The sequence below is a fragment of the Madurella fahalii genome (genome assembly GCF_045866475.1).
Source record: "Madurella fahalii IFM 68171 DNA, scaffold_2, whole genome shotgun sequence".
NCBI lineage: Eukaryota > Fungi > Ascomycota > Sordariomycetes > Sordariales > Madurella > Madurella fahalii.
In genome coordinates this window covers 9,008,702-9,026,657 of record NW_027263972.1, presented here as the reverse complement: position 1 = coordinate 9,026,657, position 17,956 = coordinate 9,008,702, and the positions used below count along the sequence as shown (strand labels likewise).

Genomic DNA, 17,956 nt, shown 5'->3' with positions numbered 1-17,956 from the left:
AAGGCCGCGTGTAAGTGGAGTTGTAGGTCCCCAGTCACATAACCGATAGGTGGCTATAGCATCATGCTCGAGACACTTAACCTTCCCAAGGACGGCTCGTGACCTAGTCTATGAGTGCTGTTCCTATCTTGCTCGTGTTTGTGCTGGCAAGAGAACGCGACAGTGAATTGAGAGGGAGCAAGTGCGTTGCCGTGGACCAACAGAGATGGCCCGTGCGAGGCCCGGTAGAGGCATCACGTGTCTGGGAAATTCACTTTAAGGAGCATTCGCGTGAACCGCGTCCCTTTCCCCACGTCACGGGCCAACACCGCGTCTTTTTCGCGACTCCTACCCGCTTCTGCTGCCCCAAAGTGAACAGAGCTCATTGGCGCCCGGTGCTGGCCTTGTATGACAGCCTTCAAACCAGGGTCCGCCATCCCCGATAACTACCAGTAGTACTGCATTCATCTTCGCTTTGGTTTGTTTCCCACCATCCCACCATCCTACTCCCATTGATCATCGTCGCCATTACCCCCAAGACACATTGTGCAAGTGTCAATTCATTTCCCCCATAGGCGCCGAGAATCGGCTGCATCCTTGGAGCACTCTTGCCCCTCTGTCCTCACTCAGGCTCTGTCAACGACTAAAAAGGAGGATGCCATGGCGGGAATCTACAGCGCCACATACAGCGGTGTAAGTCTGTTGCGCTTACTGGCAGCCCCTGGGTTGCTGACGATGTGACTGCTCGCAGATCCCCGTCTACGAATACCAATTCGGCGCCGACCTCAAAGAGCATGTAATGCGCCGTCGGCACGATGATTGGATTAATGCGACACATATCTTGAAAGCCGCCGGCTTCGACAAGCCCGCCCGGACACGTATCCTCGAGCGCGAAGTCCAAAAGGACGTCCACGAGAAGATTCAGGGTGGATATGGCAAATACCAAGGTGCGCAGTGCTAGCTGCCCTTCCCACGGATTGTGCTGACCGGCTATTTTCCGCGTGCAGGTACTTGGATTCCCCTCGAGCACGGCCAGTCACTCGCCCAGCGAAACAATGTTTACGACCGGTTACGGCCAATCTTTGAGTTCCAGCCGGGCCCTCAGAGCCCCCCGCCTGCACCAAGACATACCAGCAAGCCAAAGGCCCCAAAGGCCCGGCCTGCCGTTCCAAAATGGGGCAGTAAGTCGCAAGGCAGAAAGAGCAGCCTGTCACAAGCCACCATCTTCTCACACGGCCACCAAGGTGCTCCTGTACAAGAAGAATACGACAACGGTGACCCTCAGATGCTCGAGGACGATACCCCCGATAACCTGACCGTTGCCTCGGCCTCTTACATGGCCGAGGACGACCGCTACGACATATCCCAGTTCTCGACCGGCCACAGGAAGCGCAAGCGGGAGGAGATGTTGCAGGACCTAACAGAACAGCAACATGCAATGTACGGTGATGAGCTGCTGGATTACTTCCTGCTCTCTAGAAACGAGCAGCCCGCCATCCGCCCAGACCCTCCGACCAACTTCCAGCCCGACTGGCCGATCGACACGGAACGGCACACAGCACTTCACTGGGCCTCGGCGATGGGTGACGTCGAGGTGATCAAGCAGCTAAAGCGGTTCCAGGCCAACCTTGCATCCCAGAACGTGCGAGGAGAGACCCCCTTTATGCGGTCCGTCAACTTCACCAACTGTTACGAGAAACAAAGCTTCCCAATGGTCATGAAAGAACTGTTTAGCACCGTGGATGCGCGTGACGCTTCTGGCTGCACCGTCATTCACCACGCCGCAGTTATGAAGAGCGGGCGTGTTACGAGCCATTCGTGCTCCCGCTATTACCTGGACAACATCCTCAACAAGCTCCAGGAGACGCGGTCTGCCGAGCAGGTGCAGCTCTTGATTGACGCTCAAGACAACGACGGCAACACTGCCGTGCACCTCGCCGCCATGCGGGACGCTCGCAAGTGCATCCGTGCGCTCCTCGGTCGCGGAGCCTCAACTGATATCCCCAACAATGAAGGCGTGAGAGCAGAAGACTTGATCAAGGAGCTTAATTCCTCAAAGACCAAGGCCTCCCGGGCGATCCCCCAGCGCTCATCGAGTCCTTTTGCGCCCGACTCGCAGCGACACAACGCCTTCCGCGACGTCGCCGCCGACTCGGTCGGCAAGCTTCAGACAAGCTTCCACAGCGAGGCGGCCAACACGGTCCAGTCGCGCATCACCCCGCTGGTCCTGCAGAAATTCCAGGACCTCGCGCAGAGCTACGACAACGAGCTCAACGAGAAGGACGAAGCCGAAAAGGAGGCGCGCCGGATCCTGCTCAACACCCAGGCCGAGCTGGCCAACCTCCGCGCCCAAGTCGCAGACTTTGAGTCGCGCATAGAGGCCGACGAAACCGCCGCCAAGATCGACGCCGAGGCCGAAGCGGTATTCCAAAAGGTGCTCACCTACGTAACCCACCAGAACCGCATCGTCGTGCAGGACGCCGTCAACCGCGAGCTGTCGTCGTCTTCATCTGCCTCCTCGCACAAGGTCAATGGCGAAGCCCCTGACGGTGCCAATACAAACGGTGACGGCGCCACTACCAAAAACACCAACGGAGAGAACAGCAACCCCGATAAGGAAAAGGACGACGACGACGACAACGACAACGACAACGACGCCTCCATCGAGGAACGCCTCCGCCTGGCCGACGAGCTGCGCGCCGTCCTCGAGGAGCAGCGCGCCGCCGAGAGGGACTACGTCGAGGCGCGCGGGATGCTGGGGACAGGCGAGAAGATCGACAAGTACCGCCACCTGCTGCGGAGTTGTCTGCCGCCCGAGGACCAGGAGATGCTGGACGAAAACCTGGAGGAGCTGATCAAGATGATGGAGGACGAGGCAGAGGTGATGGCTATGGCCGATTCTGCTGCCGCCGCCGGCGCGGGTGGTGTCGGAAGAGGGGAGCCGATGGAGATCGTCGCGCCATCGTAGGGTGGCGGCGGGGCGGGTGTCCACTAGGAGGGTGTTGATTTTTTTTTTTTTTTTTTTTTTTTTCTTTTCTACGGGGAATCTTGGCTCGTGGAACTGGGCGGGGCGGGGCGCCCAGTTTCGCCCGGTTTACCACGATCGAAGCAGCCTTGTTTTGATACGACTCTTTTCTTCTCGGCTGGCTGGAGACAGTGTGGATGGTGCGGAGCCTCTTGTCTCGCCCGTGGACTCGGTATTGGACAGAGCACAGAATGTAGGCTGGCCGTGTTACGGCGTGGACGACACTCTCTGTCTGTGTCAGCGCCTTCTCTATTTCTTTTTCCCCCCCCCCCCCCCCCCCCCCCCTTTTTTTTTTTTTTTTGGGCGAGTGGAGGGAACAACTATCTCGTGGGACTGGAGTCTGCGTATATGGGCGAACCGGGTAGGGCCTTATGGTCATCTGCGTTTTCTTTTTCACCTGTTTGGACGACTCGGGTCCAGCACGCATGTCATGTAAAGTAGCATTTTCATCTATCGCCTTCCGCTAGTACAGCACTCTTTCCACAAAAGAAAACGACTGTTCCGGCGCCAGCCACTACGTCCCGTGTTTCTGGTCCCCCTTGATCATCGCTGCAGAGGCTGTTACTTCCGTACCCCCAACCAGTCAGGGCTCAAGGCTCCCGTGCTTGGTGCGTCTTGTGTTCCAAAATCAGCCTCCGGTCCAACGAGTTAAGTGGCCAGCATCGTCCTGTCGAACCTCAGGGCCAACCGTCAGCCGTCATCTGACCGAACACCAGACGGCTCGTACCCCGTCATCGGCTAATGCCCGCTAGATGTGAGGATGGATGGTGATATTTGCCAATCCGCGTCGTCATTCGCCGAGGATCGCGTATATCACGGAACAGCGGTGAAAGAAATCGAAACGCAGGCCCACGTTTCCCTATTTCACATTGGTTTGACAATGTTCCGGGGTCGGCCGTTGGTCATGCGGTGCCCTCCGTCAGTTCCTCCAGCGGAAAAGAAAGCTAAGATGGGCTGTGGCTTCGCCCTATATGCGACCTTTGGTAATATTAGTGACCAGGCTCAGGAATCGCCCCAAGAGGGAGCCCTTCCGGTGTGTCGGCCACCAGGAGAAACTCGGAAATGGCAGGGCTTGTACGAACATAGAGCCCAAAGTCTGACCGTATCCGGCGCTCTTGGAAGGACGAGAAGGACAGGTGGATCCACGCGGTTCGTCTCGGAACACCAAGGCTCGAGATATCCTTTGTCCTGCTAGGGATAACACCCAAGACGGAGGTGTGGCAGTAGCAAGGGTGTATCTCCCTACTGGCCGGCCGAAATACCTGGTCTCCCGCCTTCCCATGGCGGAGCAAGACCGAGGTTTTTGTGCAATTTTCGAGGCTCAGATGACCATCACATAATCTCAGCAAAGAACTCGGTCAATGCCTGGGCAGGACTGGTCATCGCCCGCCACCTTCTCCGGGATAGGCCGGTCCACTCGCAGTCCGCCACTGATATATAGTTTCAGTGGCTCGATACGGGCAGGACGGAGTCTGGTTGGTTGTCACGTTAGCCAAGTTGCATGTTCTCCACGAAGGGTTAACGGGGCGAGCACGATCTGAAGAGGCGTCAGGTCAGACCAGTAAGCCAACGAAGTAGAAAATGGGAAAACACCCATTTCCAAACCAAGACTACGGTGTAATCACCCTTCGATTGGGCCTTTGCCCAAAGCCTCGGCCGCGTATGCAGGTGGAGAATGCCGGCCACGAGAACAAGCCCAAACACAGAGGCAGGAGCTCTGTTTACGTACCCTTCGCTCTGCTCAGCCTCATCGCTGGCTCTCAAGGTGGAGCGACATAATGCTTAACTCGGCAGCCAGCCAAAGTCCCCTCCGCCTGCAGGAGGCCTTACGATGGCCGGGCCGGGTGACCAGCGCGGTAATCCGGTCGGCCTATCGCCGAGTCAAGCCGATAGCGTCGTATCTTGACCAGTCACGGATCCTTCTACTTCAGGCAAGGAATATTTGCGCGGCACCGCGGCACTGTGAATTGACGCGGGTTGAGAACGGCGCAGGCGGCGGACCGCAGGTGCGCGGTAAAAAAACAAAAAGAAATCCTGAATTAGGCGGATTGCCAGAAACGGCAATCGGTCCAATTGCCATTCCCTGGACTTTGTCAATCGGCCACCTTGGGCGCCTTTTGGTAGTCGCAGTAGATCGACGTGCCAGAAAAAAAAAAGGAAAAAAAAAAAAAAAGGAAAAAAGAAATACGAGGCGGACTGTCAGAGGCATCTCGAGTGGCAAGCACTGGCGTAGCGGCTTGTGGCGCGTGCCTGGCGAGAGCTGAGCGACCCCCTGGGGCGAGCCAACCAATGCCCTGAAAATGGCAGTCGCCCCAACGGCGGTCTCCATGCTCGGCGGCGGAACGGAGGGCGCAAAAAGACACGGATGACGATGATGCTAGAACGTGTGTTACGTACCTAGAAAAAGTACCAAGGGCCAAGCAGTCTCGAGGAACGAAATACGAGTAGCGGTCAACACACTAACCTCCTTCTCACCTGGGTGGCAGACGAGGCCAGTCGCGTCAGGGCTGGAGCCCACGCTCTGCCAAATGTTCTTTGGCCGCTGTTGAGACCCGCCGTCCGGCGGCGAGGCTGACTTTGGACGGTTTCCCTCCAGAAGAAGATTTCGGTATTTGTGACTTTGAGACAGGCCGCTTGTCGTGGGGATGTCTCGAGTAGTGGCCGCGATGTGCCGTGTCGCGATTTGCAATGCCATTGTGTGGGTGGGCGACGCGAAAATTGGACAGAAAGAAGGATGGGGCTCGGAGCAGGGGTCTGAGGATGCAAGCAGGGGTTGGTCCCGTAGGGCTGAGAATCACAGCGGGGCCTTCCCTACGCTGTGAAGATCGGAACCCCCCCCCCCTGATCTCGGTGTAACGTTCTGCCCGCAAAAATTCCCAGGGTCCCGTCATGCCACGGGACCGAAGGGCGGGGCGTGAACAGACACGCAGTAAGCGCCAGCCCAGCGCCAGCGGCCGAAGTTGCTTCGCACCAGGGTTGGTGTACGGCCTATCTAGAGAAAAATATCGCGCAAACATGATGGCGGCGAGGCAATGGTGCAACCGGTGCAACCGGTGCAACGAACGCGCTTTTGTCCATTGGGAGCAACAAGCGACGCTGGATAGAATCTGCAACCACCAAGGTTGGCCGTTGCGGGAGCGCGGACACATCTCTGGCCGCCGCCCCGCCTGCAAGCAGAATGGCGTAATACGTGCCCTACCCTACCCTGCTCTGCCCTGCCCTGCTCTGCTCTGTAATGTGGAGGGGACGGGATTGTTAATTCCGGCAGGATTTCGGAGAAACGCCAGCGTCGGAAGTTCCAAGGGCAACATCCAAGACATCATGATCTCCTGTGTTTCCGGGCTTCTTTTTGATTTCGTTTCCGCTTGTTCCATCCGAAACACCTTGGTTAGTGTGTTGAGGCAACCAAGTGACGGCGAGCGCAGTGGGCACCAATACCGGCACCAATTTCCGAATCCGGACACCTAGGTCAGTCTCTTAGGGTCCTTGCCAAAAATCCCCACCTGGATTCCAAACATGCATGTCACTATGTACCGTACAGGCGCGCGTGATGGCCAAATCACACGAGCGGCTAGTTCGTTCAGAAATGGATGCCAGCCCAGGGTTGGGCCGAATGGGCAATGGCCAGAGGCGGCTGTGATGCTTCGCTCGGTGCAGTGGGGCACACCCCACCCGCTAATACGTGTAGTGTACTGTATCCCCGCCCACCCCACCTGCCCATCTCAGCTGCCCGGAGATTCCGCCTCCAGACTTTCCCACATCATCTCTTCGCACACAGATGTCGGCTGCCTCGCAGGTTTTGTCCACCCAGAGGCTCCCATCGGGACCTGCCTCGCAAGGATGCGGCCTGGTAGGTAATTGCTCGGCTGCGGCGATACTGATAACCAAAACAAACAATCGGCGGGGCAGCACGATCCATTTCCAGATGGTGGCATCGGCGCTCACAAGCTCCTCCTTCGGGGCATTTAACCGAGCGGGACTTCAGCTCCAGGTCCTGCCGTGCCTGACATCAGACAAGAACCTACTTCCGTTTCTTCGTTGTACATGTGCGATGCGATGCATGCGCTCATCCTCTCACGCGCAACCGATGCAGTCTGTTTCACGGGCTTGCAGCACGGCGCATGTGCGTTCTGCAGCCCGCATGTTTCTGCCGAGATGCATGCTAATATCCAACGACTTCAACGACTGGCATGTCTCAGGCCCTGAAGCTCGGTGGGTTGGCGGTTGGTGGATGCAGGTCCGGCACGCCATGGACGGGACGCAAGCACAGCCAGCAGCGCGTCACCGCCTTGTCGAACGGGGCTGGGGGACCCGTGGCCATGGATCGGCAGGCAAAACACGCGTCTCTAGCCAACGGCCGGCAAGCCAGTGCTGCAGCCTCTCATTGCCCAGCACCACTCGCGGATGTAATTCGCGGATGCACCCGTTGCTCTCTAGCCAAACATTTCCATGATTGCATTCCCATCCGAAATTGGGGGGCCGCCATGGCTCCATCCACCATGTCCCGCTGAGGCTCATGATAGCTGAAACGCACTGCTAGGCCCAGTTGGTTGTTGTTTTTTTTTATTATTATTGTATTTTTTCTTTTCTCCTGCCAGTGACCAGGGCTCCCGGGCGGCTCGGACTGCAGCCTCCACTAATGGCACGCTGCTGTTCGTGTCCGGGCTCCGGCCTGGCTTTTGGGATCCAGCCTATGTACACCATTTCCATGGTACGACGGCACCAACCATGGACGGCCAAGCTGGCCCACCAACAAGCTAGAATCGCCGAGATCCTTGGTCTGCACACCTGGAAACAGCGCTAGAGGATCATCTTCCCCGAGCGCTGTCGGGGGCATAGAGGGAGGGCAGGCGGTGGGACACGGCAGTGGTCTTGGTTCAGCTCTCTCCAGCCTTGCACCCTGCCGGGGAGGCCTGCAAAGGGCTGGCTTCATACGTGCTACTACATACTATACTGTGAATAATGTTACTTCGTTATCAAGGTTTGTTCGCCGTCGCTGTGGGGTTTGCCCTCTTTCAGCGGCATGCCGGATTGCCTTGCCAAGGTGGCTCCTGGCCCTAGCTCGCGCATCCCTGGAGCCCCTCCCTGCCCTTCAGCGGGTTGAGGGGCATTTTGATCATTTCGCGTATCAATTTGACCTTTCCACGAAGTTCCTCGCCTGCCCACCGTAGCAGGGACAAGCTCGGTGGGGCGCTAACCAGGCTGGCCCTACCCTTGGAAAGTACCTCGCTCAAGCCCATGTATGTACTGTACAGTACAAGAAACGTCCATTATGCGTGCTGACAGCGGAGGCAGGTAACATTCCCGGCCTAGTCCTCGTTTTAACGTTTAGCTACCCTGGCTTCCAGCAACGGCGACCAACATTGGCATGCGGAAATGGATGATTAGGGGTGTTCCTATCCCAGCGACTGACGCTGCATAGCAAGCAGCTCCCCCCTCCCCCCCCCCCCCCCCTTCTCTCCTCCCCTCCTTGTATCGACCATTCTACTTTCAGAATTGGCGTCCCGACTGCGCTGACGTCCAAAGCTGATGGGTCCCCTTCACGCTGGTGTCCACCCCATCAGCCCTTCCATTCGGCTCGGGCAGTTCTTCGATCCGATCTCCAGCGTGGGTACCTCATCCCGTAACCAGCATGGCGGCGGGGCTTGTTGAGCTCTAGTGTGGAATCTAACAGGGACCAAGCGCCTTCGTGTATAAGTGTTTGGCAGCTCCCGCCCCCGGTTTGGGAGGATTCGCGCAGCGCCCTCTCCGTCAGCTATAATCAGTAACGCCAACAGTCTCGCCCACCGTTCTCCCTTAGGGCAAATTTGCACATGATTGCTGCATGAAGATCGGGAATTTCCTACCGAGATATCCGTGTCACTCTAGACGGTCAGGAATAGGGACCCGTGCCTCTCGCATTTGCGATATCTCCCCCGGCCCCGCCGTGTAAGTCAAAGTCCTTCCGTTCTGAGCGCGTTCATCCTATTGGACAATGCACGCCTCTCGGTGTGCGCAGTCTCATCCGGGACCTTGACGCGGACAAAGGCGACCTCCCCACAGGCCTCACGTATTAAACCTTCGGTTAGGCCACGCCGCGTCCTCGGTTACAAGCCTGTTCCTCTCCCTTCCAAAGAGTCCCAGGGCGTGGGGTTGGCGGGGTGAGAACGGCCTTGACTGCAAGGGTTTCAACATTCCTCCGCAGCGGCCATCTGACGGTCGCTCCTTCGCCAAAGTGGAACCGGGGAGTCGCCTACCGGATCCTCTGGCACAGAAGAAGCCAGGCCCCATCTCCGTGCCACCACCACAAGCTGCCGGAACACCCCCCCTATCGTATAGCGCCGGCCACACACCTAGGCCGAACTTACAGCGGTCAGGGCACCCTGTGGCGGCCCCCGAAGCAGCGGTAATTAATCTTCATTTTTTTTTTTTTTTTTTCCCTTGGACGGCTGCCGCAGATGCCAATCCTGAGGGCCCCCAAACACAACGTCGACCTGGAGGCGCCTACGTCGAGCCGCTACTACCCAAGAGATGCGAGCACGCATATATATCTTGCGATCGCAGTCGCGGCAATCTTGGTCGCGGTCCGCTACCTCATAGCACAGCCGCGCTCACCACAACGCCCAGTGCCGAACGCCCACGCCTGCGTTCGACAAGAAAACACCAAGCACGAGTCAACCCAGCTCTCACCACGAGATCCCCCAACACCCTGCCACGGCAAACGGGGCTCACCCGCGCATTCTGTCGGGGCTAAAGGCTGCCAGGGGCTTGACCCCGGTTCCGGACTCGGACGCGGAGGCGAACCAAGCCAAGCCATCTGGGCAGGGGGTCTCGTTCCTCTTGAACTTGAACCACGTCAGCTCAGGCCTTTTGGCAAGCCGCCCACGATGGATGGTGTCGACAGTGACCAAGAGGATGATCACCGCCCAGAGTCAGCAGCATCACGTGCCATCAGCACCAATACCCCCGGCGCCCCAGGTTCCAGGTACGACCCCTCCCGGAGTGGCACCGACTCTATGACAGCGACGGAGAGGAGAGGCAGTCTCTCTTTTCGCCCCCTGTCCCAGACGTACTCCGTACGGGGTTATAGCGGCATCTCAGATGGGATTGATGCTCAGACGCCTCAAGGAAAGGGGAAGGAACCTTTCCAGAACATGGCACCAGGTGGACCTGCAAGTGCTGCCACGAGTGCGCCGTCCGATGGCGGCCGGGTTAATAACCCGTGGCTCGTCCAGGGCTCTTCTTTCACGGACATGAATTTCACGACACCCAGACAATTTGCGCGCCCACCACCTCCGCCGCCCCTAACGCCCCCAAATTTGGACGACCCGGTATACCCCTTCCAAGACCGCCGTCCGAGCTGTGCAATCTCGATCCCTCCGGGACTCGACACAAGCTTCATCCATCAGCCTAACCCCGAATATCTTGGCAGCTCCACGTCGACAGACATGCCGAGCTCCAGCCCGCAGAGCACAACGGCCATTCCACGGCGGAGATCGTACACCAAGAGCGTTCCCATCAGCATCCCCATGCCTACCGCCGTTCCTGCCTTGGCGTCGACGGAAACCGTGACGCTGGGTTCCACGTTCTCCCCTTCGAGCTACCCGCCCACATCGCCACTTCTTCCCCCGCCGCCCCCGGGCCACGACGCACTCCCCGAGTACCAGTTTGTGGGTGGGCCCGGCGGGCCCGGCGTGTTCCTCTCCCAGGAGGAGATAGATGTCCACGGCGAAATCATCTCAGTCACGGACCACGCAGGCCACGGCTGGAAGCGCCACACGCGCGTGTACGGCGGCGGCGTGTGTCTCGCCTGCCTGGCGGCTGGAGAGGAGGGCGGATTCTACGGAGCCACGGTGCCCCTCGAGGACAGACGATAGCATTTCCTGAGGGCGCTCTCGGAGTGGTGATTCGACCTTCTCCCCCATCCTCTTTTTTTTTTCTTATTTTCGTTTTAGCCGCCAGGAGGTTGGATTTGGGTTGTTTGTGTGGGTCCCATGTATCATGCGCAACATACCGTCTTGCGCTTGGAACACGCACGTTGCTGGGATGTTGGGGCTGCATCTCCCATAGGCCAGGCACAGGCTGTGGGGAGGGGTGATTTTTTTTTCCCTCCAGTTTTGTTCCTTTCATTTTTGGTGCAGCTCGGGCCATCGAGAGGTTTTTTTTTTCAGTTGGGTCACGACTTGCATGATACGACTGAATACGACTTTGTACCACACACGGAGCAAGAGGGCGGTTTGCAGGGTCTATCTGGAGTAGTAATTGCGGGCTCGAGGGCGGCCGGGCACGAGGCACCGTCCCGTATACCAAAAAGATGTGGCTCGCGAGGAGTGGAGCATATGTCATCCTTTCATCGACATGTGGAGGGGGTGAGCGTGAACCTAAGCCTGAGCCCGAGCGTGAACGTGAGGGTGGGAATGGATGTGCAAGATTCAGTCATGAAGGTCACGATGTTCTCTTTTTTTCATTTCATTTCTCGTCAACAATCTTTTTTTTTTCTCCTTTGCATTTCACCTACCTTACCTACCTGATTTCTAGGGTGTGTATTCAACTTCACACAGTAATGCGTTGGGCGGCAGCACCTCTGCGGTTTCATGTATAACCCTATGACATTTAGGTCGTTTGGGGACTTGAGATACCATGGCATTCTTGTTTCTTGATTCCTTTTCTCAAGTAGCGTCTATAATCATCCTTCTCTTCATCCTAGTGTACGATTCAGCAGCTTGGGTGGAGTTCGGTTTTTCCCCCTTGCGAGGTCATCTACCGAACAACCATGATGTAGCTTTTTTTTTTTTTTTTTTTTGCTCCAGGAGCTGAAGTCTTCACACGACGTTGCACTCGGAAATGATACCGGACTCGAATCCTCTCCGGATATACGCGTTGTCGCTTATCAAGTGCTTTGAGGTGTACTACCAGGCTAATATGTCGCTCGCAAATCCTACGGTGTGTCAGGTAACACAAATATAATGTCATCCCGTCCATGGCCCATCAATTCATGTCAGCCGCACTCTGCCTGCTTGGCCTTTGTTCCTGCCTGGATGCGGCACCGATGCCATCACCTGAAAGGATCAACAACCAAGCAAGACCGGGGTTTCCGGTGATCATGCAACCCAATCCCCCGGACCTCTGCATAGGGCTAAAGCACGTACGGAAGGTAAGGGGCGGACGGGGGCCGTCCGGGACAATACTAAGCCTAAATTCTCACGTCATCTACGCCGCTGGATTGCCGTACCTTCACTACGCGACACCGCAGTGTTAGTGTTATGCTGTGTTGTGTTGTGTTTCGAGGTCACGACAACCGCCGCGGGGGTTCGAAGTGCCTGGAGGTTTCTTGACGATGCGGGCCGGCTTCCTAGGGACCAGGGTGTAGAAGTGAACATGGATGTTGTGGTATTACAAGATCCCTCGATGTCACATCAGACATCGGGGCTCCCTCCCCGTTTGCGAATGACGGTACTCCGGCGCATCACATAACCTAAAATGGAAGGCTCCTGAGAGCGTGGTGAGAGGCGCGTCCGGGACTTGGGGAGACATTTGACGAGCCTGGCGGTGGCAACCCGGATCAGGGACCGGCCCCGGTTCAATTCGGTGTGGCTGTGGCTCTTTTGAATTCCTTCACTTTCAAAGTTGGCTGCCTAGTGCTGTGCATCAGAAGAGTAAAATGTGCGCCCCTCCCCCCTCGGCAATCGTTATGCAGACCAAAGGTGCCCTACCCACTCAGCGACGTCGGAAGGATTACCAGCATCACCCGCACCCCGCATGCCACCCAACATTCCCGTCTTCCCCTAAAGGCACACCGCGTAGCAATCCCGCGACCGGGGAGTGGAGATGAGATGACGCAGTGCCGCTGAAATGCGCCGAGGGATCGGGTTGCGTATCGGCGGATCGGATGGCCGCAGCTCAAGACCGTGACCGACATCACCGTCTCGACGAAACCGGGCCGTGCGGGAAATATCACGCCGTTCAACGCCGTGCAAGGGGTGTGGGGTGGGTTAGGCACCTGCCAGGAGGGTTTAGGCGTGAGCGGAGCGCTGTAGTAAGCTGGAGTTTGAAATGGCATCGGATAGGCGGCCGACTGCGGCATGGTGCAAAGTGAGTCCGAGATCAAGGAGATCACCCAGTAATCATGACAGTCGAGCCCAGGATCTCCAAACCAGAAAGGTAAGCTGCAGAGTAACCAACACACAACGTCGGAGGGTTAGGCCGTCGCAATGCCAGGGTAGCGAACCCGAGGACTTGGATACGGCCCGAATGGCTTCTCCATATTCGACCGAGGCACAACCGGCGTCAGTGCATCCGCTTCTTGGGTCTTGATTCGGGTTCGGTGCAAAACGCGGTAGTCATCGGTCGCTCCACCATGCGATACCTGGCATCATAAGGATTGACTTACCGACGCCCAGTTAGTCCATCCCCGAGTCCTTGATACGCCACTTATTGCCCGACAGTCTATATGACCCACGCCGCTTTTCGAACTGATTACGGTACGGTCGTTGGACAATTACTTCCCGACGCGATTTTCTTGTCAGGTATGGGATAAGAGGACGCCGGGACAACTCGACGGAGATGCCGGGTTCCACAGTCCAATACGCTGATAGTGAAGCGACGGGGAAGGATAGTAATCAAGGGCTTGTCGTTCTGCTGCTCCCTCCTGCGGCGAAGACGACGGTCTACTCAACCACGCCCCAAGCATGTATTATAATGCCATCATTACCAGTCCTAACCAACAATAACAGAAATACCACCTCCGTTAATAGGAGCTGACTGCGTACCGACCCCACGGGATCTAGTTTAAACGGCACCTAGTAATATGGCCGCCTCTCCCCCCCCCAACCTCAATGGGGGTGGTTGCGTTGGGTTCATTGTGATTGCCCGATCTTACTGCCCAGTGTTAAACAATAGCTGACATAATAATTACATGATAATACACAACTAGACATTACAATAGCCTAGATAACTATGTTGATGCCTAGCTATTGTGGTGGTATTACCTAAGTCGGTCTCGCCAGCGCCTGGCGCAGATGTCGATAGGTGCCAACATTATGATAGAGATCCCCCGTAGTTTACTAGGGACTACGAACATAACGATGACGATGATGACTGCAGTATCCGGTGTCGTGGATGGAACTACCTCTCTGCTAGAGCCCGTCCGGACGTCAAAGTCAAGAAGGGCAGCGTCAGATGACACCGCTTAGGCTTCCCGGTAACGACGGAAAGGAGTCCTTCGGTGCATAGAAGCCCAATAGAAGATATCAGATGTGCGTTCTTTCTTTGTCCTTGTCGGTTTAAGTTATCCCGATGCCTCCAAAAGGTACAAAAGTATGTAGACCTCAGCTCGTGGTAAGCTTCCAAATGAACTAGAATGGGCCGTAGGACTTTGTATAAAATACCAGTAATATCTATATACCTGTATCCGTCATATATCTGCCGGTACTGATGGGCAAGAACGCGCGGCAAAAGCTCGTGGGCTACGACTTTCCGAACACGCTACAGAGCTAAGAGGTTGTCATGTAACTCGAACTGATTAGGGTTAACCCTAGGTCAAACACTGCTTAGCACGGCCCCTACACAAGTCCTGAAAGCTTTAGCAGCTGAATATATATATTTTAGTGAAATGGTATAAAAACACACATCTATACCCGCATACCCATCAAAACAAATGGGAGGGCAAAGGTAGCCAAATACCAGGCAGACAAGATAAACAGGACAGGTTAAGCGACACCACTACAGATTCAGTCCCTACAGCCTGAACAAGGCCAAAACAACATGTACAGATAGAACTCCTTCTGGTCAGAGGGAGACCGATTTGTACACAAAGAAGGCTCTTCAATTGAGCCCTACAACGGGTTGATTGTCATGTCTAAAGAGCAAGAGCCAGGACTGCCCTACTTATACTGCAAAAGAAAAATGGGCCTATAGCAAGTTCCAGCTCCTGGAGCGCCATCCCAGTAAATATGGCGCTCTGATCAGAGGAATCCTGTCCTCTAGGGGCAGTTTTCCCCGACTCATTAGATGACTAAGTAACCGGAAACCACGCGGTCGGTCGAGGGTGAAACCCGCATATAGATACGTAGGCAGCGCCGGGCGGCTATAGCGGCTGAACCCGCTCTACACGGTGTACTGCTATACCAAGGCGGAAGAAGGTGAGAGGAGAGAGTCCTTATTATAATGTTACCACCGCGTGATATTTGCAACCAGCGCTACTAACAATGCCGCCTTGAATGGAACCATCGCGGCGCTCGGGTAGGCACCAGCACGACAACGTTATCAATTCGCTTGGTTACCCTGCTGCCCACCTAGCAGGAGAAGGGGTGGTGTCTGTCATTACCTAGACCCTATAGCCTAGCGCTAGCAATTCCGAAATGTTGGTGACATCACGACGCCCAGTCAGACACCATCATGACCTACTTAGGGTATTATGGTGTCTAACTGGGCATCATTATGTTACCAGTAGAGGTGTTATTGCCAGCGCTGGGTGATACGGTCATGGCATGGCAACATCATGACCAAGACCCCCCTGTCCCGGCTAGGCAGATACCTAGCAGGGAAAGCGGGCTCTCTGTCGTGATGTTGTCATCACTTGACACTTCTGCCTGGAGCAGGCAATGGCAGCTGAGATTATATCACGCCGCCTAGTTAGGGCCTCAGCATCACTTCCTGGGCCATCGTGGTGTCCCACTAGGTGTCACCATTTCAGCTACTCCCGGTGCTGGGTAGTAAGCTGATTCAACGACAAAGACCACCCCTCTCCCTGCTAGGTTGGTCGACATCAACCAGGCCGGGAATGGGAGTGAATAAATGAACAGCGGAAGCTCTCGTGGGCCTCTTCCTCGGTCTAGACCCTGTACCCAATCCGTTGGCGACTACACTGCCTGCCCCAAACACGCGGAGTGACTCCCCTTGATGTTCTATGCTTTTGTGAAGCCCCTCCCAAATAACAAAGATGAACGTTCTTTTCTTTTCTTTTCCTTTCTTCTTCCAATATCCAGGTTATTTTTAATTACCACACATATCGGGATGACTCATGAACAACGATTAGCGGCGTAGGGAGATCAAGCATCAAGTTAGATGGTTAGATTCATGTCAAAATGGGTCTTACTGTGAACACTTCGTTAATGAGCTCATGGTGTTACCGTTGGCTCGCCCACAGTGCCACATGACGCGTCAGGTGGTGAAGGTCCGCTCGGCCCGGAAACTTCTCACAAGGCCGCAGCAACACCGCCTCTAAATCGGGAACCTGCGAGCAATCGATGATGGGGGCTACGGTGCTTACAACGCAATGCCATGGTTGAGATAACACCGTGAATCCATTTCTCTAACGATAGGATTATTGAACTCGGTCTATCTAACTGCTCAATATCCCGACACATCCCGGATAGGAGATTAGGACTTGATTAGCCTACGCCATAATTGCAAAACAATAAGTTTATCTTCTTCGTTGGGTTGATCGATATAGGCCCTTGATGGATACTCAGATTTAATATCTGGTAATGAATCACAGTTCCAAACAAACGGAAGGCGCCGGATCCTCTAGGTCATGCCTCCATGGCCCTGGATGGGAATGCGCTGCTGCCTCACAACCTTAACTCACTGTAATGGCGTTGACTCGCGGTCGGGGTTTTGACTGAGTGCCTCGACAGCGGGAATATTGGGCGGCGTTGGAGGCCGTAGTTACACAGTGATTTTCTGCTGCTATAACCTGAAGCTTTAACCCTTAGATTAAAAGATTTCTGGCATCTCCCGGACGTTTCTGGATTGGGGTGAGTTGTGTTTTGGGCGAGATCCTAACAGCGCTCTAGTTTCCCCTGAAATGCTCCGCCAGGGTGGCAAAAACTGAGTCACGGACCAGCATGTGATTACAGGAGCTGGTATCTTCGGGAGCATTCAGTACTTGGTAGGAGCTCTCGCCTCGAACGACATTTGGTGCGGTTGATGATATGTAGGAAGTCGAACCAGAGCAGCTCAGACAGATTCTGGATAGCGATATTATGAAGTATTTAACTAACTATGATCACGGTGAAGATACTTCTCTGTTGCCTGCTGCGCGAGTACGTAGCCTGAGTTTGTCGCACGAGAAGGACTTTCCGTATCATGGAATGAAGGTGATGATAACATGCGCCAGTATTAAATGGTTATTGAAAACTACAGTAGGACAGACGTAGCTAAATAAAGACGGACGGACTGTATGGGATGATGCGGAAACGGATGGCACATGACCATCCTTATAACCCCATACTGTTTCCATCCATCTTGACTGCTGAGGTCTCCGGTGGACTGGAACCAACGGAAGCCAACCGCCCCTGCGGCCGGATGTCGACGGGGTGGCACAGTTTGATACCTGAACTCGACGGGAAGATGTAACATTTCCCGAACTGCTGGCCTATCCTTCTCTAACCGGCAAGGCTGAGGTACTACGAGATATAAAATCCGACACGGGGATTACCTGTCGAGACTTGTTGGATACAGGGTAGTGGTGTGGCAACACAACAAGCTTGGCAGCCCTAAACCGGACAGGCGGGTTCTGCGGCCGTCAGTTCCGGATGGAGGGCCATCGAGGATGGGAAGAGTTCTGCCTGCAAAAGCAAGATTTTGAAAGAGCTGCGCCGTGTTAAGCGCTATCAGTTTTGCAGCTTGTCCTGCAGACGCGCGCCTCGTCGCATCATTGCAAGGGGCTGGGGCTGGCAAGGTGATTTATGCAAGAGGTGCTGCAGGGTCCGCAGCTGCAGTTTCACGGGGCTGCTCGTCAGTCTGTGGCTATTAATATCAGATTGCGGGGTTTTGTCGCTGGGAATGGATGAGGGTCAAGAGGTCGAATTGGGCAAAAATCTGGTGGATTGCTGCCCGAGTGCTTGATTCGGTGCGACGCTCTGCTGTTGAAAACTCGTCCTGTCCCAGGGCCGCGGTAGATTGGGGTAGATTTGTGACCCGCCGAGATGATTGGCACCGCGGTCGCAATGGACATGTCTCGAGGAGACC

At 55.6% G+C, this 17,956-nt stretch overlaps 2 protein-coding genes across 2 annotated transcripts; both read left to right on the top strand.

The window, feature by feature from the left end:
* Positions 1-639: 639 nt before the first annotated feature.
* Positions 640-2,947, top strand: MBP1 (Transcription factor mbp1 (MBF subunit p120); the record flags this gene model as incomplete). The annotated part of the gene is made up of 3 exons (XM_071060873.1): positions 640-672; positions 731-926; positions 987-2,947. 3 exons carry the CDS (start codon positions 640-642, stop codon positions 2,945-2,947), a joined length of 2,190 nt encoding a protein of 729 aa, XP_070916974.1.
* Positions 2,948-9,870: 6,923 nt separating this feature from the next.
* MFIFM68171_05452 (SH3 domain-containing protein) lies at positions 9,871-10,860 on the top strand (the record flags this gene model as incomplete). Its single annotated transcript, XM_071060872.1, has 1 exon — positions 9,871-10,860. The coding sequence occupies one exon, from the start codon at positions 9,871-9,873 to the stop codon at positions 10,858-10,860; it is 990 nt and encodes a 329-aa protein (XP_070916973.1).
* Positions 10,861-17,956: the final 7,096 nt, after the last annotated feature.